The 25,577-nt window shown below is 44.0% G+C and overlaps 1 protein-coding gene across 1 annotated transcript in view; it reads right to left on the reverse strand.

Moving 5' to 3' along the window:
• ITIH6 (inter-alpha-trypsin inhibitor heavy chain family member 6) overlaps window positions 1–21,187 on the reverse strand; it is a 32,829-nt gene extending 11,642 nt beyond the window's left edge. The window contains exons 1-7 of the mRNA XM_028523325.2: window positions 20,885–21,187; window positions 19,720–19,874; window positions 13,024–13,134; window positions 11,976–12,223; window positions 9,664–9,833; window positions 4,925–5,041; window positions 1,393–1,564 (exon numbers count right to left, since the gene is read on the reverse strand). Of these exons, the coding sequence (XP_028379126.1) occupies window positions 1,393–1,564; window positions 4,925–5,041; window positions 9,664–9,833; window positions 11,976–12,223; window positions 13,024–13,134; window positions 19,720–19,874; window positions 20,885–20,986 (1,075 nt within the window). The 5' untranslated portion in view covers window positions 20,987–21,187. The remainder of the gene's footprint in view (window positions 1–1,392; window positions 1,565–4,924; window positions 5,042–9,663; window positions 9,834–11,975; window positions 12,224–13,023; window positions 13,135–19,719; window positions 19,875–20,884) is intronic.
• Window positions 21,188–25,577: the final 4,390 nt, after the last annotated feature.

The following is a 25,577-nucleotide window of genomic DNA, read 5'->3' on the forward strand; positions in this document are numbered from 1 at the left end:
GACGAGGAGATAGCCAATCTATAAAATGCAGAGTTCAAAACACTGATAATCAGGTTGCTCACAGAAAGGATTGAGTATAGACACAAAATAGAAAAAGAAGTGAAGGCTATACAGAGTGAAATAAATAAAAATATACAGGGAACCAACAGTGAAGGGAAGGAAACCTGGACTCAAATCAACAATTTGGAACAGAAGGAAGAAATAAACATTCAACTAGAACAGAATGAAGAAACAAGAATTCAAAAAAATGAGGAGAGGCTTAGGAAATTCTGGGGCAACTTTAAATGTTCCAACATCTGATTCACAGGGGTATCAGAAGGAGAAGAAGAAAGGCAAGAAATGGAAAACTTATTTGAAAAAATAGACGGGAAACTTCCCCAGTCTGGCAAAGGAAACAGATTTACAGGAAGTCCAGGAAGCTCAGAGAGCCCCAAAGAAGTGAGACCCAAGGAAGCACACACCAAGGCACACCAAAATTACACTAGCCAAGATTAAAGATAAGGAGAGAATCTTAAAAGCAGCAAGAGAAAAAGAGACAGTTACCTACAAAGGAGTGTCCATAAGACTATCAGCTGATTTCTCAAAAGAAAACTTGCAGGCCAGAAGGGGCTGGAAAGAAGTATTCCGAGTTATGAAAGTCAAGGACATACACAGAAGATTACTCTATCCAGCAAAGCTATCATTTAGAATGGAAGGGCAGATAAAGTGCTTCCCAGATAAGGCCAAGTTAAAGTAGTTCATCATCACCAAGCCCTTATTGTATGAAATGTTAGAGGGACTTGTCTAAGAAAAAGATCAGAAATATATGAACAGTAAAATGATGACAAACTCACAACTATCAACTGAACCTAAAAAACAAACACATACTAAGCAATGAATTAGAACAGGAACAGAATCACATGGTGGGTTGTCAGTGGGGAGGAGGGAGGGGTGAATGGGGGAAAAGGTACAGGGAATAAGAAACATAATTGGTAGGTACAAAATAGATAGGGGGATTAAGAATACTATAGGAAAGGGAGAAGCCAAAGAATTTATATGTACAACCCACGGACATTAAGTAAGAGGGGAATGGTGGAGGGAAGAGGGGTGCAGGGTGGAGGGGGATAAAGAAGAGGAAAAATTGGACAATTGTAATAGCATAATCAATAAAATATACTTAAGATAAAGAAAAAATTCTTAGCAAATTCTTCTATGTGCCTCCTCTTTAGGAGGAAACTCAGGTCTAAAGGGAAATATGCCCTAAATACATGTAGAATTAGCTGTGCTTTTTCCACTAGGAAAAGGAACACAGAGGAACATATTTATATAAAATGTAAAACTTATTCCAGCATTGTGAGAGGTCAGCTGGATCACCACAGCCTACCCATTTTGGTGGGAAGGTCTAACACTTACAACCATCAGCTTCCATGTGGCCCAGGTAGTCCTTGGCACTGTGTACATTCTGCGTGGTGGCCTGGATGGAGCCTCCAGCTTTCCAGACACTAACCGAGTCAGAAAAGGAGATGATGTTGAAGTAGTCGTTGGCCTGCAGGTCACCAAGTATCACATTCATGGCCTTTTTAGTCTGTGGAATATGAATAAAGTGAAGGATATAGACCAAGACCTGAAGTCTTGCTCAAGACTAAAAGGTTCTTTCTGTACAAGGTATTATAGTCTGAGACTCTCTAATTACAACACTCTGTAAGTCTAGGATTCTCAGGTTGAAATGCTCTATATGCTCTTTGGCCCAAAGCCCAGAATGGCACTGGCCAATGGTAGCTTCTCGCCACATGGAGCTATTTAAATGTAAATGTAAGTTAGTTAAAATCAAATAAAAATTTTAAAATTCTCCTTTTTTTTTTTTCACTTGCAGTAGCCACATTTTAAGTGGCCAGTGGCTACTGTATCGGAAACCTCAGGAATTTAAAACATTTCCATCATCAAGAAAGTTCTATTGGACAGTGGTGGTTTGGAAGATTCAAGCTCTATACTTTTGGAGAGCTAGGATTCATGTGTCCTATGGTTCCTGGACCCATGACTCAAGATTCTATGATTCTAGGACCCTTAAGTTTTAGAGTTTTATGATTGCAGGTCTTTATGGCTGACTTTCAGTGACTTTGCATGCTTGGTTTTGTTCCATCTAATCTGTTCTTTTCCCTCATCCTCTGTTTCTCCCAGGCTGGTCTTTTCACCAGCCCCCAGATAACCCAGATTCTATTTTGTCTGTATAATTGTTCTCTTGTTGTGTCCTTTAGATAGCAGACCTTCCTGCTTCTCCTTTACTTATTCATATTTTCACTGTTCTTTCAGTTGCTCCTTTCTCTGGGCAGCTGTTCCTTGATTGCCTATTCTGACCCATCACACCCAGATATTCTTTCCCCAGACTATTCACTGACTGTCTTATGTCGAATATTTTCATTCTTCATCCAGATATTGAGCCCTCTGAGAACAGGGCTTACAATGCTTCTTCCTCCTGGTTCCCTTCTACATGACAGTACTTAGCGTAAGGCTAGCCAAATAGGAGGTTCATAAAATAGGCTATATAGGTTCTAGTATTAGGTAACATTTATAGGATACTTCTATGTTCTAGGCACTATGAAAAACACTTTAGGTGCATCAGCTCATTTAATCCTCACCGCAACACAATGGAGAAAATACTAATATTATTCTCATTTTCCAAGCGTTGACACTGAGGCTCAGAGGAGTGTGGTGACTTTCTCAAGGTCACATGCTAATCATTGATGGACCAGGGACTCAAATTCATATTTGAAGGTGTTAAATCCTGTGACTTTAAGCACAATGTTAAGTTCAACCCTTTATGTTGGTATGGATTCCAGGAACCTTAGGGAGGACACCTGTGGCCTGCCTTTTTCTACATCTTAAACTGACAGAAGATGACTTTAGTATTTCTAGGTGGATCAGAGTTTTTCCTGCCATAGAATGAACTTGGGATAGGTCACGAATTCTAGGATAAGGAGCTAAGCATCATATTATTGTTTCTATTGAGAGGGTTAAGTCATAGAGGATGGCCTTTCCTGAGACCCTCCTGTTATCAAGGGACAAAATATGTTTTTAGGATTATGTTGTTTAATCTCCTATTGTTTTGAGATTTCCTGCTATCTTTCTGGTATCTATTTCTAGTTTAATTTCATTTGGTTTGTGAACATACTTTATATGATTTATTCTTTTAAGTTTTAAAAAATGTGTTTTATGGCCCACAATATAGTCTATTTCAGCAAATGTTCCATGCCAGCTTGAGAGGAATATATAGTGTGCTGTTGTTGGATGAAGCATTTTATAGATTTAATTAAATCCAATTGTTTGATGGTGCTGTTCAGTTCAACTATGTCTATACTGATTTTCTGCCTGTTGGAACTGTCCATTCTGATAGAAGGGAGGAGTTAAAGTCTCTAACTATAAGAGTGGGTTTACCTATTTATTCTTGCCTCATGCATTTTTTTTAACCCTCACACAAGGATTTTTTCATTGCTTTTTTAGAGAGAGTAAAGGGGAGAAATAAACATTGATGTGAGAGAGAAGCATCAATTGGTTGCCTCCCACATGCACTTGGACTGCGGATTGCATGTGCCCAGACCATGGATCTTACGGGTCTAGACTGGGGACCAAACCTGCAACCTAGGTATGTGCCCTAGCTTGGAATCAAACCTGCAATGTTTTGGTTATGAGATGATGCTCCAACCAACTGAGCCACACTGGTCAGGGATGTCTTGTATATTTTGACACTCTATTGTTATGTACAGACACATAAAGATTACTATGTTTTCCTGGAGAATTGACCCATTTTATTATTATATGTCCTCCACAAGTTCTCCTTAGCTTTCTACCTTTATATCACCTTAGAATAGATGGCAAGGCTAGAAAGATTTGGAATTGGGTATATCCTTTCCTCAATAAGAAGGCTAAGGAAGGCAGTTTTAAATATTTAACTTCCCCAAGTTTGGGTACATTTTGGTAAAACAGAAGTCAGTTAGCCTTAGGTACCATGGGCTTCATGGTTCAGAACTTCAAGTTATACAGTTATACTGTCCTAGAACAGTTGAACATTACAATTGTAGAGTCCCAGAGTTCTACAGTTATAAATACGGTTTCCATAACATTAAGTATTTGATTGAGCTCTAAAGTCGAAATCTTTTGAGCCTAGACCTAGGTTTTAAGGGAGCACTGATAGGTGGGCTACAAGATTAAGTGTACACAGACACAGGACTCTATGATTTCTAAGCAGTATAATGCTAGTACACTGTATTTTTCTGGCTTTGAAATAAAAAAACAAAAAACAACAACATGTGGCCTTGGAAATGTTCAGAGCCTAGAATGACTAAGGTTTTATTTACTTTTTGACTCAGGTGTTATGATACCAGAGTACCCTAACTCAGTGATTATCAACTGGTGTGCCTCAAGAATTTTTTAAAACATGCAATGCCTAACTAGTCAGAAGCATGGACCTCTTTTTCCTTAGACTATCAATTTAAAAAATGAAAACAGCCAGCACAACATAGCTGGCCAGTGTAAAAGAATCAAAATTATACCTATTTCTTGTCAGATTGGCAAAAAATATATTTTTGGTGTACCACAGAATTTTAGTAATTAGTTTGTGTGCCATCAGAAGAAGAAGACTGAAAATTGCTGCTCTGCTGCAAACATTCTATGATTCAGGTATCTTATGAGCCCAGGCAGTTTGTGATACAAGGTCTCAGTGGTTTCAGGCCCCATAGTTCAATGTTTCAATGTTTCTCACATTCTGTGGCTGCAGATCTACGAGGCTCCAAATATGTAAGGTACCAGGACTGTAACATAAGCCCAGACACATAGGATCCAAGGGCGGGGGATGACAGGGTCTCTGGCCCCAGGAAACCAATGTTCCAGCAATCTCTGCTTGCTAAGATTCAAAAAGAAGAGGTAGGGAAGGTCCTAAGTTTCTCATTACCTGCTTCATCTTGGTACCAAACATGGAGCCGCTCACGTCAATAACAAACACCACGTTTTTCTCAACAGGTGGAAGGCCTCTGGGGGCAAAGTAATGAATAAAATAGCCGTCGTAAATCTGCACAAAAGAAGTGAAACCACAAGAACTGTGACAGCTGGTCTAAACCAGGTCCCCTCTTATTCTCCTACACAACAAACAGCTCTTTTCCTTCCTAGGCCTTATCACCGCTTCTAGTTAAATAGGCATTTGTGCGATTGTTTCTTCAGTGTCCACCAGAACTGTGTCTCTTCAGTTCAGACAGTCTAGGACCTGCCCCAGAGCTGTGGAGACTGGCTTGGGGCCCAAGGCTCCAAGGAGCAGGATCTCTGTAATATGTGAGTTCCTGTCCATGAGAGCTGGGCTTGCACAGTCCAGAGGGCCCCTAGGGACATTTTGCCTGGGCTCCAGGAACTGTAACTATTGTTTTAACCTCCCTCTATAGAGTGAGCCTGGGGCCCAGCTCCATTGCTGCCAGGGGCTGGGAGTTTGCAGGGCCTCCCTCTCCTCTCCTCAAACCTCCTTTCTGCTGTTGCTGGGCAGACCAGGGAGGGGAGGAGGGAGCGGAGGCCGGGTGAGCTGTTTGTTCAGAGGGGATTGGTTAGACCAGGTGCAGATGCCTAAGGCTGTGGGGGATGTGATTGGCTGCTGCCCCCTCCTCCTACTGCGAGTTCCCTCTGCTGAGCCTGGGGGCTGGGGCGGCTGAGGGAAGGAGAGGGGGGAGCTGGGAGGGCCCCCAGGACCAGTGTCAGCTCAGCCTAGAGAAGTGTGGGCTTGCTGAGGGTCTGAGCTGCCCAGTAGACTGAAGCTGGCTCTGCCCTGGAATAAACAGCTTCTTGTCCTCTCTGCCATTCAGGCACTCTCTGCTCACCAGGCTGGACACACTATCTCCTCCTCTCACAGGGGATCCCAGAAGATTTGGGAGGACATCTCCGTCTTCCCTCCACCCCAGCCTTTGAGTGAATTCGCAAGCGCCTGTGCAGGCTCTGTGTCTAGTTTCTCCTGGCACTCCACAGCAGTTGCCAAAGGCCTGGGTCGACCACCCTGCAACTGCCCAGGCCAGAGGCAGAGGCCAGCAGTCCTTCTCCTCTGTTCCTCCCCTACCTGGGTGACTGGGAGCCTCGGGGAAAATCACATCCCCTCCTCCCGGTGGGCCCAGGCTCACCAGTGGCCCCAACACCTCACATCCTCTAGGTAAGAGGCATGACCCGGGTCACCACCCTCTCACACTGACCTCAGCTGTCGTTCCCTCCTACTCTCAGACGTGTCTCTTTCCCTTCCTCGTGAAGAAAATGAAGGCCCCCAGGCCCTGTTCCTTGGACTGCCCACCCAACCCTTGCTCAGGTCCCACACCTCCTCTCTCTACTGAAAGACAAAAAGGTCCCATGTACCCCTAGCCTCCAGCACCTTCTCCACCAGTCAGGCCCTGCCCTCCAACCCAGCCCACAAACCACACAAGGTCTTCTTTAGAATATAAACATGGTGTGTCTTTTCCAACCACCAAGACAAAGCCCGTTGATCCCAATCCTGCCTGAACTTCAAGCCAGCTTCTCTCCTCCCTGTAGCACGCCATGGTGATGAGGTTGGCACCTGCAAGGCTCTTCTAATCTCCACTTTACTCCTCTGCCCACCACAGACTGCATCCCACCTCCGCCATACCATGATCCTTTCCTCACTAAAGGCAACAATGACTAGTCGGTTTCCAAACTCAGCGGCTCTGTTTCAGTTCTCACCGAACTGCACCACCCTGATGAATTTCACAATTGAGGATTACTTCTGCTTTCTTCAAGAACCTTTGCCCCTGCGATTGGGAGATGGGAAACTCTCCTTATTTTCCTACCACCTCTCTGGTCTGTCTACTTTAGTCTCTTTCTTAGGCTGCATTTTCTCCCCCATCCCTTAAGCAGTGCTTCCCAATAGTTTGGAATCATGGCATGCAAGAAAATGATTATGTTTGTGTAGCACAATGGAGGGACGTGGTGGGGATTTAGAGCTCTGAGCAGGCTGTGGGCAGTTGGTGGGGCTGGATACCCTGAGGGCTGAGATCAATAGCTCCTTGAATGGGAATCTCAGACCTCAGCAACTGCCCTCCTAGGTCTGCTCTTCTGGCTCTATGCATCTTCCCCAGGTCCTCTGGCTAGCTCTCTTGGCGTCAGCTGCCGAATCTCCACTGGCAACTTCACATCTCTTTCTCCAGTCCAATGTTTTCCACTCTTCCCGTGTAACAATTGCATGTGCACTCACCACTGAACCTGTTCCCTTTGAGGTCTGAAGCTGCTTCCAGTGGATCCTGCCCAGATGATAAATTCATTTTCCACTGCCCATCCTGCCCTTGTGTGCCTTTGTCATCTAAGGAACCGTTATCCACGTGGTCACTCCAGATACAAACCTGAGTGTCACTCCTGAAGGCTCCCGGGCTCCTCCTTCCCACATTCCACCAGCCACCCAGCCCTCCTGGTTTGACCTGCTGGATATCTTAGGTCCACCCCTCCTCTCCCACCCAAACTTACACAGCCCCAATTCAGGCCTTCTTTCTCTCATGCTTCCCTGCTTCTGTTGTGGCCCCTTCTGTGCATACATCTTTGCAGCTCCTGCTCGATGTGGCCTTTCTAAACAAACTCATAATGTTATGCTCACTCTTGGCTCCCTCATCACCTTAAGACAAATCGCACGTCCCTTCTCATGAGCCTGCAGCACTCGCAGCCTTTGGTCTCACCTCTTACCATTTCTTGGGCCTGAAATCAGGGCTTCAGGAACTCCGACCCCCTTGTACTTCCCCTACGCACCCCTGGATATTTCCAGCCTCTCTTCTTTGTGTCATGCAGCCCTCAGTTTGCTAGAATGCCTTTGCTCTCTCACAGACCCCTCTGCTTCCTCCAGGGTGCCTTCCTTGGCCACCTTCTCCCCTCACCATGGCTTCCATCATAACTCGTGTTGTCACTGAAGGAGCACTTCTCCTCTTGTGTCAGTATTGTCTCTCTGTGTTTCACCTGGAGACAGTGAATAGGACCTGTGCATGACTCGCCGCAGGTTTCCCACACCAGCCAGCAGTGGGTGTGACACACACTAGCTTCCCAGGCAGTCCTGACTGACTGAATAAAGGGGTGCATGTTCTGGCCTTTGAAGAATGGGCATACTTGAGTAGGAAAGGTAGGTGTTCTCCTCACCTGCCTCAGGGGTTCCTGGTGAGGATATGCAGGAGTCAAGCCACACAGTGGGTGGGAGTATGGGTCATATTATTTAATGCCTATAATTCCACCTATTCTACCTGCTTCTCCACTCCAGGCAATAGTGAAAAAGGTAAAAACGAAAGAAGCAGATAAATACCTCCACACATGCCCCACAGAACACTAGGTCAAGGCCCCTGCTGCCACCTACTGGCAGGGTACCCTCAGCTCCTATTCTGACAGGGCAAATTACTTTTATTTCCCCTGCCTGGCAGGTTGGATATGCCAAACCCTGTGCCTCTGCACGTGCTTTCTCCTCTCTCTGCATGGAATTCCCACCAACCTATCTGCCCAGGTGGAGGCAGACTCTATTTGTTTTTCCCATGTTAATTTGAAGGCCGACCCCTTTAGGAAGGCTTAGAACACTCCTCGGCGATGTCTGCACATCACCCATTCCAGATTTATGCACACACTTCGGACGTTTTATGACTGTTGAGGCTCTATGTGCCTGGCCCCTCAGGGCCGGGACATTCTGGAGGGAGAACAGGTTCTGTGTCCAACTCTTTTCTGAGTTCTCAGAGTCCGTGGGGACAGGACTGGGCTCAAGTAGCTCCACTGGGTGGAAATGTGCCCACATGTGAATTGAGGAATAAGTAAGTGCATGAGGAGAGGTATAACCAAAGCACTCTATTGGCTCCCAGAAGAGAGCAGAATTGTGGGTGGGGTGTGGTCATCAGGCAGGTGGCGTTTGAGCCAGGTCTTTAAGGACAAGGAGGACACTGACCAGTGGGGAAAGGAGGGAGAAGATGTGCACAGGACAGCAGATAGTATGAACGAATGTTCACACAGAGATGAACGGCAGGTTCAGGTGTTTTGGAAGAAAGGTGTGTGGCATGATGGGGGTGGCAGCCGGAGGGTCATTGTGTGCTGTGGGCAGTGACAGGTGTGGCAGAAAAGGCTGGCTTGCACCAGACATCTCAGGCTGCTGTGCAATTGTTCTCATTAAGCCAAGGGTCTTGGATCAGCGCTCCACTCCTTAGTAGTGCAAGAGACCTCTGCTTGTTTATCATGAGCGTGGGAGCTCAGATTTTAAGAGGTACCTATTTGGGCAGATGGCTCAAATGAGGCAAAGAGATTTTTTGAAACATGGAGGTACCAAGAAAGTGCGAATGAAGATAGGAGTATCAGAGCTGCAGAAAGTGCAAGAGCCCATAAGTGTGAGAGACCTATTACTGGCCAGTAGTTCACCTTCCAAGAGGATTGGTTAAGAGTGGGCTATGGCTTGATTCAATTAGGAACAGATTCATTTGGAGCTTGATTCAATTTCTACAGTTCCAGGTCCCCAACCCTTTGGGTGAACGAACACACGTGCCTCCCCACATGTGAAGTCATGTATCACCACACATCTGGTTCGTGTGCACTAGTCCTCACTGATCCTTAGGGCGAATGAAATGAGCAGCTTCTGGGGGCTAGATTGTTGCCCAGACCCGTGTGACTCCAGAGCTCATGATCTTTGCATTCCCCCAGCCACCTCACCTGCACGTCGCCAATGATGTCCTCCATGACGACATCGTACTGGACCACAAAGTCGGCCATGATACCCGAGCTGGAGAAGGTAGACTGGTCTTGCAGTGTCGGGCAGAAGGTGACTCGGACACAGGTCTCTCCCCTCTCGATTCTGGTCGATGGGGGCGAGTCAGCCTCTCCTGTATGGGTGGGGAGGGTTGGGGTGGGATGGTATGGGGGGCTCACTAGCGGAAAGCCAAGCAAGGGGACGTCAAAAGGAGCCATGTCTAGGGAGGTTGAGAAGTAACCTCGGCACCACCTGCTGTTCCTCCCGCCTACAATGCCCTTTCACCTGCCCCAGTGCCACGCTCCTTCCTCTCCAAATCCTGAAACCAACTCTGCCTGCTCTGCCTCTTCCAGCAAGCCCACCCAGCCTGGCTAACCCAGCCCTCCCTTCAGCTCCCAGGCTCTGGCAGTCTGACCCTCCTGCACAACTATGCCCTGGCTCCTTTGCCATCCATCCTGATGCCCAGGGTCATGTCCCTGGGTAGACAAGCAGCCTGGGTCTCCTGCCAGAGAGGGTGTGTGTAGTGTGTCATGGAGAGACGCAGACCCACAGACAGGGTCTAGGTTTCCTCTTGTGCTCCTTACTGCTGTGGGGAGTTGCAGTCTGTCAAGGTTCTCCTCTGGGATAGAATTTCGTGTGTTTTCTTCCCCTGTGCCTCTGACTCTCAGAATCACGTGTGTGAAAATGCCTTTTAGTGCCTCATGAAAACACAGATGAATTTCTGGCCCCGGATGTTTGCTGAGCTGGCCATAAGATCAACTCCTCTGGAATTTCAGTCCAAGACAAATGTCCATTTAAACATGTCTCTGTGCCTCCTCCCCCACCCCCCAGAAAATGGAAACTTGGGAATTCTGCCACCCCACCCCTTTCTGCTACAGCTGTCAGGAAGCTTAGGGGCAAACTGAGGGCCCATGCTCTCTGAGGAGCCTGCTTACATACATTCCCTTGACTTCCTTCCTTTCAGAGGTCTTTGTTCTGTTTTTATCCCCCACAGGATCGGCTCTACCCTCTGTTTTAACCTTTAAGGAGAAGAGGGAGGGAGCTGCCATTTTTAGCTTAGGGTGTAAGAGTGCACGCTCTAAGGACTGAGGCTGCCTGTGAGGCCCCGGAAAATTATTCACATTCGCTAAGCCTCAGTCTCCCCATCTGCGGAAAGGAACAGTAGTAGCTCCTGTTTCATAGACAGCATTTGTGGGGATTAAATGCAACTTCACGTAAAGCATTTGGCACCATACTTGGCTCTTAGGAATTGCTCGATAATTCCAACGATCGCAGTTATCATCAAATCTTCATACTCTGCACCAGTGATTTACAGGGAGGAATTTTCTCAAATTCTCACCATGGTCCTGGGCCACGGATGGCATGTCCTCATTGCGCAGATGGGAAAAGTGAGGCAGGGCATTTGAGTGATTTGCCTGCACCCCTACCATAGGGGAAGGTCAATGCTGGGACTGGAACCCACGTCTGTGTGTCTGTCTCTCCTCTGCGAGTACCACACCGTCACTCTGGGTTACCAGGGTCAGATTAAGCAGGAACTCCAAGCTCAACAGCTTGGTGAGGGTGGCCACGTGACCTGGGTGATTTCTCTGTGCTTGTCCACTCATGTCTCAGAGGAGGTGGGTAGGCCAGATGAGTGGCTCTCTGACCTGGCCAGACATCACCTTCATCTGCAAACTGCTCAGAGACAGACCCTTGGGCCACTCCCCCACCTTCCAAAGTGGACTCCAGAATATAAGGCCCAAGAATCTGTATTTCTTACATAGTGATTCTGATGTAGCCAGTCTGGCCTTCAAACGCCTCTAGTTGGAATCTGAGCAAGGCTGGCAGCCAAGACATCTCCCAGTCTCACGGTGCTTGAGAAGATATCGTCAAGGACATCCTGCACTTTATACTGTCCTCCCACTGCCCTTCCATTCTGGTGGTGATTCCAGAGGAGAGCCAGATTGATTTCCATAACCCTTAGCACTGTCGACACATGATTTCATTGAGCCTACCCCGCTACCCTTCTCCTAATGTTTATTTTTTCATGACGAAAATCATAAATCTGGGAAGTTGTTGGATTTGCTGTTTCACATAGCTTGCAAAGGTCAGACTAAGTTTATAAGTCTAAAATCTTAAATTTCTAACATGTTCTGTTCTCATTGTTTGAATGGAGAAGGATCTTGTTAGTGAGCTCATAGCAGAAGTGTTATTAGGTGGAAGCGCAGGGAAAAGGGGAAGTTTCTCATTCAGGGAATGCCAGTCTGGCGGTTGGCCCCTCGTTCTGCCCACATACTTGTGTGGGTGTTGGTGCGCAGGCGGCTGGTCCTCAGTGGTGGTACGTGAACATAGCCAATGCCCGTCCTTTCTGACACTGTGACCTCTATATTTAGCCTTGTCACCAATTGGCCAGGCCTCAGGCTCACCACCAGCTGGTACTGGCCCTTGTGCCGTTGCAGCAGTTCCTCATAGGCCAGGGAAAATGTCACCTCTTTGCCTGGTGCTAGGCTGGTGGAGATGCGGAACTTTTCTGATTCCCGGTCCCTGGGCATGAAAGGGAGGAGGGTGGGAAGTGTTTGGGATGTAATGAGGGGGAAGGGAGCTGTTACATGACCTAGTTATGCCCATCCCCAACCTGACCCCAGGAGACCTGACAAGACTTCAAGTTTTACTAAGTCCTTTGCCCACAGTTAGACATCCACTCATTAATCTGTCTCTCTCCCTTATTCATCCTCATAAATATTCTTCCTGAGAAATTATATCACAAGAATTCTATCATAAGAAAACTCTGTCAGTGAAAATATGAATCTAGAGTAGAACATAAGGGACTAATGATTTGTTATTTTGCAAAAAGAGTTCTCAATTTACACAGTATGCCTCTTCTCCTTCAAATAGCCCCTCACACCTACCCCTCCCTAATGCTTTAGACTAAATGTGTCTCAATATGCACTAGTCAAACCTAATATTTACATCCTTGATGAAACTTTTTGGAAAGCTGGAAGGAAACATTGAAGGAAGACAATACATTTCTGCCAGCAGAATGGAACTCAGTTAGGAAACAGGATTTGCTTTAGAAAAATTTCACTTAAACATAACCTTACCGGAAGGTGCCAATTCTTAAACAAGCCACATCCTGCTGGCAGGAGGAAAGTGGAAATGGACATTACACTCTTACAGGCTTTGATATTCATTAACGCACATTATCTTCAGATAATCCTATGAAGTAGAGATGATTGTTCCCATTTTTATGGAAGTAGAGACAGAGACCCAGAAAGAACATGTGTAAGCCCCTGATCACACAGCTAAGATGAATTTGCCATGCTTCAGATTAGATGGAGCCTTACCTGATGCCTACATGAGCAGCTGTCTTTCCCTGCTGATGGGCTTCCTCATAGATTTTCTTTGCCTGGCGCTTTTCTCTGACTTCTGCAATGTAGACTTTATTGTCAATTGTCCTGATGGTGCAGGAAAGAAGGACAGATGGAAACAGAGAAGTCAAAAAAGAACAGGTATAGAGGTAGAGAGGAAAAGAAACACATAAGGGAGATGAAGAAGGAAGATGGAGGATGGAGAGGGAAAAGGACAAAATAGTACCATAAAGCAGAAACAAGAGAAGAGAGGAGAAGCAAGGGAGAAAAAACCAGGTGAAGCAGTTATCAATATCTCTGTTTGTCATATGAGGAAATAGAAATGACACAGTTGGCAAATGGTGGACCTGGTGTTAGGACTTTATGTTTCTCAAAATATTGAATGAATTCCATGTTTTGGCACATAAAATAATTTTAGGAGGGACACAACTGAATGTTTTTATTATAATTGTTACATATTTGCTGTGATGTCTATTAAACATAAGTAGCACATTGAACCTATGAGCACACAGATATTGTTGCTTAGGATAAGACTAATTTAAATAATACTAAAAAATTGTATCTGTTTAAGGAAAATATATTAACTACAGGGACTTCTGGCCAAGATTGAGGCATAGGTAGATACACTTTTCCTCCTCACACAACCAAAAGAAGAACAACAACAAATTTAAAAACAAAAAATAACCAGAAATGCCAGAAAGTTGAATTGTATGGAAGTCCGATAACCAAGGAGTCAAAGAAGAAACACTCACCCAGACCAGTAGGAGGGGCAGAGACAGGCAGCTGGGGAGCAGAGGACTCAGGGCAAGGTGCTGGAAGGATGGGGCAGGTGAGGCGGTTGGCAGACCAGGGAAAGTGATGGCTGGTGGACTAGGAGGTCCCACATTTGCATGTGGATAAACCAGGAGGAACAACTGGGGAGTGAGACAGACTGCACAACACAGGGTTCCAGCATGTGGAAATAAAGCCTCAAAACCTTTGACTATAAATACCTGTGGGAGTTGGGGAGGCAGTGGGAGAAACTCCCAGCCTCACAGGAGAGTTTGTTGGAGAGACCCACAGGGTCCTAGAATGTACACAAACCCACTCTCCTGGGAATCAGAAGGGCCCAATTTGCTTGTGGGTACCAAGGAAAGAAACTGAAAGTCAGAAGAGAGCTGAGCAAGTGGTATTATTCCCTCTCGGAACACTCCCCCACATATAGCACCACACCACAGCCACCTGGCTTGCCGCACCCTAGTGAATACCCAAGGTTCCGCCCCTTACTACATAACTGGCTTGCTCAGACAAAAAAAATTATGGCCCAAATGAAATTCAACTTTGATCTGCTGATCAAAGCCCCTAAAAGAAAACTAAGTGATGAAGAGATAGCCAACCAATCAGATGCAGAGTTCAAAACACTGGTAATCAGGATGCTCATAGAATTAGTTAAATATGGTTGCATAATAGAGAAAAAAGTGAAGGCTATACAGAGTGAAATCAAGGAAAATGTACAGGGAACAGTGACATGAAGGAAACTGAGACTCAAATCAATGGTTTAGACCAGAGGAAGAAATAAACATTCAACTAGAACAGAATGAAGAAATAAGAATTCCAAAACAAATGAGGAGAGGCTTAGGAGACTCTGAGAAAGCTTTAAATGTTCCAACATCTAATTCATAGGGGTATCAGAAGAAGAAAGGCAAGAAATTGAAAACTTATTTGAAAAAATAATGAAGGAGAACTTCCCCAATCTGGCAAAGGAAATAGACTTACAGGAAGTCCAGGAACTTCCAGGAAGCTCAGAGCCCCAAAGAAGTGAGACCCAAGAAAGCACACACCAAGGCACATCATAATTACATTAGCCAAGATTAAAGAGAAGGAGAGAATCTTAAAAGCAGCAAGAGAAAAGTAGACAGTTACCTACAAAGGAATACCCATAAGACTATCAGCTGTTTTCTCAAAAGAAAATTTGCAGGCAAGAAGGGGCTGGAAAAAAGTATTCCAAGTCATGAAAGGCAAGGATGTGCATAGAAGATTAGTCTATCCAGCAAAGCTATCATTTAGAATGGAAGGGCAGATAAAGTGCTTCCCAGATAAGGTCAAGTTAAAGGAGTTCATCATCACCAAACCCTTATTATATGAAATGTTAGAGGGACCTGTCTAAGAAGAAGAAGAAGAAGATCAGAAGTATGAACAGCAAAATGGCAACCAACTCAGAACTATCAACAACTGAACCTAAAAACAAAAACAAAAACAAATTAAGCAAACAATTAGAACAGGAACAGAATCACAGAAATGGAGATCACATGGAGGGCTATCAGCAGAGAGGGGGAGAATGGGGGAAAAGGTACAGGGAATAAGAAGCATAAATGGTAAGTATAAAATAGATAAGGGGATGTTAAGAATAGTATGGGAAATGGAGAAGCTGAAGAACTTATATGTACAACCCATGGGCATGAATTTTGGTGGGGGGATGCTGGTAGGAGGATGGGTGGAGGGTGGGGAAAAATGTGACAACCGTAATAGCATAATCAATAAAATATATTTTAAAAAAGAAAATATATTAAGTACAAGTGGTAAAATTTGTGAAAGCAGAATGCAAATTGCTGCAAAATGATCTGGGCTTGACTAGGGAGGGGTCCTTGACCTCAAGAAGCTTAGAGACTGATGGAATACTAATGGACTTATTTACCCATGTTTTTCCCACTGCTGTAAGGAAAGTAATGAAGTGTGAAGGACTTCAAAGAAGGGAGAGAGCACTTTTGCTCAAGTCTTCAAGAAAGGACCCTGGAGTATGTGGCCCTGGGGCTGGGCCTGAAAGACAGGGAGGTTTTGGATAAATGACCCTCACGGTCCTTGCCTTCTCAGTCTCCTATGTTGACTCCTTCTCTTCCTTTTTTCTTGACCTTCCCTTCTCTTCCTCTCTTTTCCCTTTCCCTTCCTCTGTTCTTTCTACAGTCACTCTCTAGGTGACGTCATCTAGCCCCATGGCTTTAAATATCATTCATACACAGATTATTCCTAAATCTATATATCACAAGTGTGGACCTGTCCCTCAAACTCTATACTATATATGCAACTGCTTACTTAGTATCTTCACTAGAGTCTGCAACAATCACCTAAAGCTTAACATATTGAAAACAGTTCTTGGTATCTCTTCCACCTCTCCAGTTTGCTCCTCCACTCATTTTCCTTATCTCAGGATATAGTTGTTCAGCTGAAAATCTTAGAGTCATGCTTGACTCCCCTCTTCCTCTTACACTCCACATCTAATCCATCAGGGAGTTTGGGCTCTATCTTTAGATACATTCACAATCTGACTACTTCCCTCCACTCCCACAATTGCTACCCTGGTCCAAATTACCAACATCTTTTGCTTAGATAAACACAATAGCTTACTAACTGATCTCCCTCTTTAAAGCATTGCCACCTTATTATCTATTCTTTTCATAGCAATAAGAGAGATCCTATTAAATCCTAAGTCAGTGTCCCTTTTTTGCTTAAAACTCTCTGTGGCTCCCATCTCAACTCAGACTAAAACCCAAGTCCTCGCAAGGGCTCCTATGGTACTATATAGTCTGTCTCACTGTAACTTCTTTAACCCCGTCTCTTCCTACACTTTCCCCATTCATTCTGTGGCAGCCATCCTGGCCTCTTTGCTGTTTTGTGAATTTGTTCAGCACACTTCTGTCTCAGAGCCTTTTCAATTACAGTTCCCTTTGCCTGGAACACTGTTCCTCCAGATCTTTGCAAGTCTTATACCCTCTCTTCTTTCAGGTCTTTGTTCAAATGTCATTTCCTCAGAGACACCCCTGATCACTCTAAAATAACACCTTCCTATTTACTCTCTATTTCCCTTGCTCTACTTTCTATTTCTTTGTAGCATTTCTCATCCACAAACTGGCTTGTACTTCCTTGTTTATTTTTTCCTTGTCTCTTTTCTCCACTCGATTGTGAGCTTCTTGACAGCAGGGCTTTTGTCTATCTTATTTGCTGCTGTATTCCCAGGGCCTAGAATATGGCTTTGCACACAGCAGGCATTCAACAATTACTTGTGGAATGGATATTCCAGTCAGACAGCAGGAAAACACAATATGTTTCAGGGAACAGCAAGTAGTCAGTCAGATTTGGCTAGAGCAGAGAGGCAGGGAAAGGAGGTATGCAGAGAAGTTTGGAGTGGTTAGGTAGGACTAGAGAATAAAGGGCTTTGAACATGAGACTCAATAAACTCATATGGCAGTGAAAACTTTTGCTGTGGACAATGAAAGTCATGTATGAATCTTGAAAAGTAGAGGGTTGGGTCAAAGCTAACCTTTAAAGAGTCATAGCTCAGTGTCCTAGAGAACATTAGTGCAATTCTGTAGGAGGCAGAACAACAGTATCTATTTTTACAAATGGAGGAACTGAGGCACACGTATTGAGAAGGCGAGGGGGGAGGAAATTATTTGATCAAAGCAGCAGCTTCTGGTTACACTTGAGGTGGATATGTGGAGAGACCACTCAGGCGGGAGGTGTTTCTAGGCAGCTGAAACAGACCAGTGGCTGAGCTGTGCGGGGGTGGGCAGAGCTGGCACCACCCCAAAGTCTCCTCAGGGGTGTGGGAGTGTAGGGTGGAGCTGGTCTGGCAGCAACACACTGGGGTCTCTGTGTGTGTGTTGCCTCCAGCCAGCATACTTTCCACAGAGTCTGCCCAAGAACATTTCCTCTAGCCTGCTTTGCTTAATTTAAAACTGTTTTTTTTTTCTTTTGGTGTTTTTTTTTCTATTGAAGCAAAAATCCAAATTCTGCCTGATTGCTTGGCCCTTGCATCATTTGACCAACCAGCTTTCTGCTTAGCCTCTATATTCCAAACTTGTTTGACTTTGGTCCCCCTAGGTTCCCCACATGTGGTGATTCTGATCCTTTCAAATCTTACCCACATGAAAATCCTGTTTCAGGGAAGCCCTCCTTGATTACCCCATAACTCTCCTCTGAACTCCCTGCCCAGGAGCATGCCTCTGACCTCCTCCAACCAACCTGTCCTTTCTCCAGGGTAGTGCCATCTGCCTATTAAGGCCAAGAGGTTTCTGATGACAATGCCCAATCCCCAGACCTGCTGTTGAGGCTCATAGGCTGTTTACTGTACAAGGTCACCCCCCACCCTCTGGTGAGGAAGTCTGAACAAAGTCTGAAACTATGCCTGTGTCAGCCTCACTCATCTGCCAAATCTTAGTTCCTCTCCCCAAAGCCAGGCACCTTTTTCTAACTCACACTAAGGTGCTACATGGGCCAATAAGGCCCTCCCACCCCACTCAGTTTCCCCTTATCTGCTCCTCTTCCCACATTTACCATCTCAAGGAAGTCACTGTCATTTACCAGGTCAGTCAAACTGAAATCAGTTTACTTACTACCCATATACACTAAGCTCTTTCTTCCCTGTTATGGTCTCTCAAATCCCACTGCCAGTGCAGTGCTCCAGCCCTTAACACCCCTCATGGGACCTCTACCCTGGGTCTCTTACTGAGTTCCCTGCTTCCTGGCTGGCCCCATGAGTCCATCCCCACTTCATTATCATCACTCCTTGCTTAAAACTTTGCTATTTCTCCTCATTATTGGCCACAGTTATTTCTAAAGTGGAGTACTCATGCTCCATGGGGTGCTGGGGACAAATCATAAGGGTGTGGGAAAGGAATAACATTCTATTTATAGTGCTTTTCTTCCTCATCTTTTGTTTATATTTTTGTATATGCTTTATAATATACCTAATATATTTGCTGAGTAGTATATTTCTATAATTTATAAATGAATAAATATACATAGTTGGGGAGTACATGATCGACTATTTCCTAATGGGCGTCCAAACACAAGATTGTTTGGAAATCATCAAGCAATGGTTACATACTTGGTCTGGTATTGGAAGCCCTCCCCCACCTAATCTTTCCTTACCTTTCCAGTCTCGTTTCTGACCTCTCTGACCCCAGTTTGTGCCCTACACTCCAGTGACACTGAGGTACTTTCAGTTCCTCTAATGAGGGAACATTTGCCTCTGTGCTCCTTTTGCCCACATTCTACAGCACTGCCTTAGCCCTGCTTGCTTGGTGAATATCTCATATTTCAAGCCTCAGTTTAGTGACAACCTTTGTGAGGTTTCCTCTGACTTTTTAGGTGTGGGGAACTGACCACTGTATCCTGATAGTCCTCACCATTCCTACCATCTTGTATTCACACTTCTCTTTATTCCCAGCATACTTTATTAAAATTACCTGCTTCCTTTTTCACATCCCCCATTAAATCATGTAGTCTTTGGGAGCAGGGACCATGTGCAATTCATCTTCCTCTTTCTGTAGTTCCCAGTGCAGTGTAAGTCATACAGCCAGTGTTGGTAAGTGTTTGTTAAAAAAAAATCAAGCTAATATTATCAAGGACTTATTATGTGCTCAGCACTGATTTTAGCATGCATTTTCACATATATTAACTAATTTAATTCTTGCAGGTGGGTTCTAACTTTATTCTCATTTTACCAATGTGTAAAATGAAACTCAGAAGTAAAGTAGTTCTGAGTCACATAGATGGCAGAACCAGGATTCAAACTCAGGAAGTCTGATATCACAGTGCATGCTCTTCATCATTGTGCTCTGCTAAAAAACAAACAAAAGAATGAACAAATGTATGTGTGAATGAATGAAGCAGTGACTTTGGAAGCAGACTTACATAGTAAAGTTGGAGATAAAGGCGAGACGAGGCAGGTCCAGGTCAAAGATGGCTTCATGGGCCTCAGCATGTGGATTGAACAGGACAGAGGTGACCAAGGTGTGGGCATAGCGAGAAACCACAGTAGAATGCAAGGAATAACTTGTCATCAACAGCTGGGAGAGAAGGCAGGAAAGTGGGTCAGATAGACTCTATCCTTGGCCTAGATAGATTAGTACTTGGGAATCTGAGTCTTCTGGATAGGCTTTGGGGTAATAGTGGAGAAACTGAGATCTAGAGAGGGAAAACAATCTCTGTGATCCATTTCATGGATCTTCCTAAGTGAGCTTTACCACACCTCAGACCAAAGACTCACAGGTCACAAATCAAGGGACCTTTGAATAAGTGTCTCCAACTTTAATGTACACATAAATCTCCTAGAGATCTTGTTAATATCCAGATTCTCATTCAACAATTCTGGAGTGGGGCCTGGGATTCTTCAATGCCGTTCTAAAAAGCTCCCAGGTGATGCTAATACTGTTGGTCCACAGATTTTGCTTTGAGTAGCAAGGCTTTAGACTATAACAGAACAGCTGTCATTCATTGAGCCACACTATATGCGAGGCACTGATTACGTGTGTGTGTGTGTGTGTGTGTGTGTGTGTAATCAAGCTGCCTATTTAAGATCTCAGGTGTAAGGGATTGCACTTGATAAGTGCAATTATACACCAAAAGCATAATGAGCATTTGGCATCCATAATCTTATTTAATCCCACATTGGCTCTATGAGCTAAATACTATTATTGTCCATATTTTGTGGATGTGTTCACTGGGCCCACACATAACACACACCTAGTTTATTCTCAGTATGGGGCAGTGAGAAATGAGGGCATTTGGGATCAAATGCTCATTCTGCCACTTCCTAACTGTGTCCTAACCTCTAAGCATCTATTTCCTCCTCTTTGTGATGGGGTTAATTGAACCTACCTCACAGGGATGCTATCAGGACTAAATAAAATCATAATGCAGCATCTGACATATGCTCAGCAAATAGTATTTTCTCTGGTCCTAGATTATCAGTCGTAGGGCTGAGGAAACGGACTGAATAACCTTCTCCTATCCCACCCCCTGAGGAGCAAAATTTCTCACAAATCCCATAGCTTTGTTCCCTCATCCCCAAACTGACCTTTGTGCTTGATGAGGGGGGGGCAGGAGGTCCCTGGTATGTCAGTTCAAGGAGAATAGTCAGAAAAGAGCTGACACAGATGAGGCACCTCAACCCAGACATGATACCCCTGGCCTGGGTCGGTTGTTCATGTCCAGAAGGTCTGAACCCAATCCCCAGACTCTTGCTCTTTTAAACCTCCAGGTATCCCTTCTCTTGAGAGGGAGGGACTATCCTGAAGGGTGGGGAAGTCTCTGAATGTAGCATTGAGGCCCACACAAGCCAGGATTGTCTAAGAGCTGGGGCTGGCATCTTGCCTGGAGAGGGGCCAGTTCCATGCCTCCCTTTTTTCCTCATCCAGCTCTAAGATGAATGGAAACTAAACATACTGGAGTGCTGGGTCTGTCTGTTTGCTATGTTGGCTCAGGGTGGGGTTTTTCTTTCCTATAAACATCCACAGGAGCCCAGTAACTGAGGCCAGAGAAAGGTCACTTAGTGTTGATCATTTTTAAATGGTAGCAGGTATAAGAGAGGGCTTGGTGAAGCAAGGCCCCAATCCTGATCCTTCCTGGCACTGACTTTAACCTTGAGACAGGAGGGACTTAGGGTGTCATAAAAATTAGGGGTCCCACAGGCATGAGACTTACAGTCTCCAGAATAGTCAGAGGCCAAGACAAGCTAGGGCAAGACTGAGAATATAACAGAGTGGTTCAAAATAGAAGTACTGCATTCAGACCATCTGGATTTGAATCTCAGTTCCATCACTTACTGACTGTAATATTGAGCTAGTTAGCTGCCTTGTAGCCTCAGTTTCCTCATCTACAAAATGAGGGTAATAATAACATCTATTCATAAAGTTGTTATGAAGATCAAATGCTTTGCCCATGGTAAGTGTTCAGTAAATATCAGCTGCTAGGACTAGAGTGGGATGAGACCTGATTGAGATCAAAAGTGTGGGAATCTCCCTGTCCTTCTAGAGACCTAGGTGAGGGAGAGGTGGGATAATGCCAAGTTGATAGGTGTTAGTCTGTCTGTGGGAACAAGGGGATGCTCTGAACTGTGTCTGTAGGTACTGTGGAGGATGACAGTGAGGAACGGAGCTGGGAAAGTGGAAATTACTTGAAGTTCTGTACATAGGACAATCAGCGTCAGTCAGAACCTTTATCTCTCTGCCCTTTCCACCCACACAGAGCACATGCAGCCACAGCAGTTACTTCCAGGCAAATCTCGAACGACATTTTACAAACTGCATAGGGAACACTCTGACTTGTTCTATGGCATTTGGTACCACAGAACAAATCCTTCTCATTCTGGTATTTGTGTGACCCATAATCTATTATTTTCCACGTGTCTGATGTCCACACTAGATTTTCTGTCAGAATTTTCTCATGGGGGAGAGCCCTAGTGAGAAAATAGCCTTGATTATACAACAACAGAGAAACTCGCATTGGCTACCTTTTCCCTTAACTAGGAATGGATAACCAAGGATCCTCAGGACAATTAAGGGAACCTGTAGCATGACTAAAATAAACAAATAGAATAACCTCAGGGCAATCTTGGAATTTTGAAAACAAAAGAGAACTTCAGAAAAAAAGATATTCTCAACAAAATCAAGAAGATATAACATGAATGAAACAAGAACTAGATGCCACAAAATGACTACAATTAGAGAAAAGAAAGACTCCTTAGAAATGGAAAAGAACTGCTGAAATTAAAAAACAAAACAAAACCTGAAGGCCTGGGAAGTAAAATTAAGAAAATTTCCCAGAATGCAGGGCAAAGACCAAAGAAACACAAAGAACAAGATAATCATTTAAGACATAAAGATTAATCCAGCAGGTTCAACACCTGAATAAAAGGAGTTCTAGAAGAGAGAAGAGAAAAAACAAAGGGTAATTTTGTCAAAAACATTAGAACTTAATTTTCCAAGGCTAAAGAAGGATCTCCAGATCAAGTGCCCAGAACAGCAAACCAAGGAACCAGTGGTTCCAACCCAAACAATTACTATTACAGCAGCCTCCTCACTGATCTTGCTTTCCCCTTTGTCATCCTCCCCTCCACCCCTGGCCAGTATATTTTCACAACAGCAAGAGGGAGCCTTTAAAAACCCAAGTCATATCCTCTCCCACCTGTACTCAAAACCCTCCTGTGACTGTATTTCCTGTGCTGTACTTTACACTGCTTGACTATTTTGTAATTACCAATCTGTACTTCTCAGTCCCTTTACCTTTTTCACCCAGTCCCCCATCCCTTTTCCTCTCTGTCAATGATCAGCCTGTTCTCTGTTTCTATGAGTCTGTTTATGTTTTGTTTGTTCATTTATGTTTTTCTTTAGGTTCCACATATAAATGAAATCATAAGCTATGTATGGTGCCAGATGGGTACTGAAAATATCGAGGGGACACTTTGTAAATTATATGATTGTCTAAACACTATACATCTTAAACTAATACAAAATAATATTGAATGTAAACTGTTCTTAAAAAAAAAAAACCAACCCTCCTGTGGAATTCACTGTGGTTTATAGAGCCCTATAAGCTTAGGCCCCCATTACCTATCTGACCTCATTTCCTACTACTTCCTTCCCTGCCTTCCTCCACCACTCTAACAACCCTGACCTTTATATTCTTCAAAAATGACAGGCATGAGAAAAACAAAAACAAAAACACACCAGACTCGGTCCTGCTCCAGGGCCTCTCACTGACTGGTCTTTCTGGAATGTTCTTTTCCTATGCTTGTTCTCTCACTTTTTCAGACAGTCTTTCTATGACCATCCTATTTAAAACTGCAGTAACTCCCCATCATTTCTGGCACTCCCCATCCCTTTTACACTGATTTATTTTATTCCATAGCGTTTATCATATTTTAACTTATTATATATTTATGTATTTATCTGATTTTTTTCTCTCTCTCCATAGAATATCAGCTTCATGGGAGCAAGGGTGTCTGTCTTTTTCACTGATGTATCCTAATCTTCTAAAACACTGCCTTGGCCCATAGTACACACTCAGTAAATATTTGTTAAGTGAATGATCACAATGTAGGCCAATAATTCAATAAAAAAAGAAGGCCATTAGAAAAACTCTCTCTCCCTCCTGCTCTCCCTCTCTTTCTCTCTCTGCAACTGTTTAAGAAAATAATGGCCCAAATATATAGCAAAATAAAATATAAAATGATTATAAGCACCTAACAGAGTATAATTGAGATTCCATTTGACCTTGATGGTGGAAACAATTTTTGAGAGGCCCAAAGATTGTGACACTGGACTTGAAGAGAAGGAAGTGTATTCCTGGCTCACAACTTGGCTGGGTATTGAAAAATATTTATACAATCATGATAATGTAGGCACTGTTTATTGGTTTTCAGGTTTTAGAGTCAACCTGGGGACAAAGCAAGGAAGACGTGGTTTTGGCTACAGAACAGAATGCAAATGTTAATAACCTGGACCATGTAAAGGAAAGATGAAACTGACAATGTGGGTCATTGAATAGGCATGGGAGGGTAGTGGCCCTGATATCTTTGTCTTAAAAAGTGGGCAGTCAACGTTATCTGTCAACAATGGTTAGACTAGCTCTGGCTGGTGTGGCTCAGTGGATTGAGTGCCAGCCTGCAAACCAAAGGGTTGCCAGTTCAGTTCCAAGTCAGGGCACATGCCTAAGTTGTGGGCAAGGTCCCCAGTGGTGGCTAGTGAGAGGCAACCAATCAATGTTTCTCTTTGCACCTCAGTGTTTCTCTCCCCCTCTCTTTCTCTCTCCCTTCCCCTCTCTCAGAAAATAAATAAACAAAATCTTTTTTAAAAAATGGGTAGAATAAAGAATGGAGGTTTGAGTATATTTTTTAACTTACAAAATTAATCAAGAACAAAAAATAAATATCAATGTTAAACACAGCAGTGGAGTGAAGGGAAAAGTGAGGCAGTGTCCATAACCAAAATCCTCCTTGCCATATCAGGGAATCAAGAGAATATTGTCTGAAATTTATAAAGCAAGAAACAGAATATATACATGTTATCTAGAGTTGTGAAGGGAACAACCAGCAGAACTAAAAACAAAAACTTGAAAGTTTGTTTTGAGGGAGTGGAATGGAGAAGGGGAGGGTCAAGGCAGGGGACTTCTGGTTTTTAATATAGGCTCTTCTGCCCAGTTTGATTTGTTTCCATGTATCCATATTACTTTAATAAAGATAAAATCTTTTTAAAAAGATTGTATTTACTTTATTTTTAGAGAGGGAAAGGGGAAAGAAAGAGAGGGAAAGAAACATCAATTTATGGTTTCCTGTTGCGTGCCTCCTACTGGGACCTGGCCCACAACACAGGCATGTGCCCTGACTGGGAATCAAACTGGCAACCCTTTGGTTCTCAGGCCAGCAGTTAATCCACTGAGCCACACCAGCCAGGACCTAATGAAGATAAAATCTTTTAAAATTATGTTTATCTCACCAAAACAAAATAATTATATTATGACTTTATAACAATATCAAAATGGGTTTCTGGATATCCAGTTAGACTTGCCTTCACAGAAGAAATTCATACTTCATTGCATCTCACATATGTTTGAAAAGGGTTGGAAAGGATATTCTGGGATTTAAAACATTAGAGGTAGTAGAGGATAGTGGTGAAGGCTCTGATGTTTGGCATCACACTTATTAGGGTTCAAGTCATCTTTTTGTTATTCACTAGTTGCTTTGCTGTGGGCAAGTTACCTTCCTCAAGCCC

Source organism: Phyllostomus discolor, chromosome X (assembly GCF_004126475.2).
Source record: "Phyllostomus discolor isolate MPI-MPIP mPhyDis1 chromosome X, mPhyDis1.pri.v3, whole genome shotgun sequence".
Lineage (NCBI taxonomy): Eukaryota > Metazoa > Chordata > Mammalia > Chiroptera > Phyllostomidae > Phyllostomus > Phyllostomus discolor.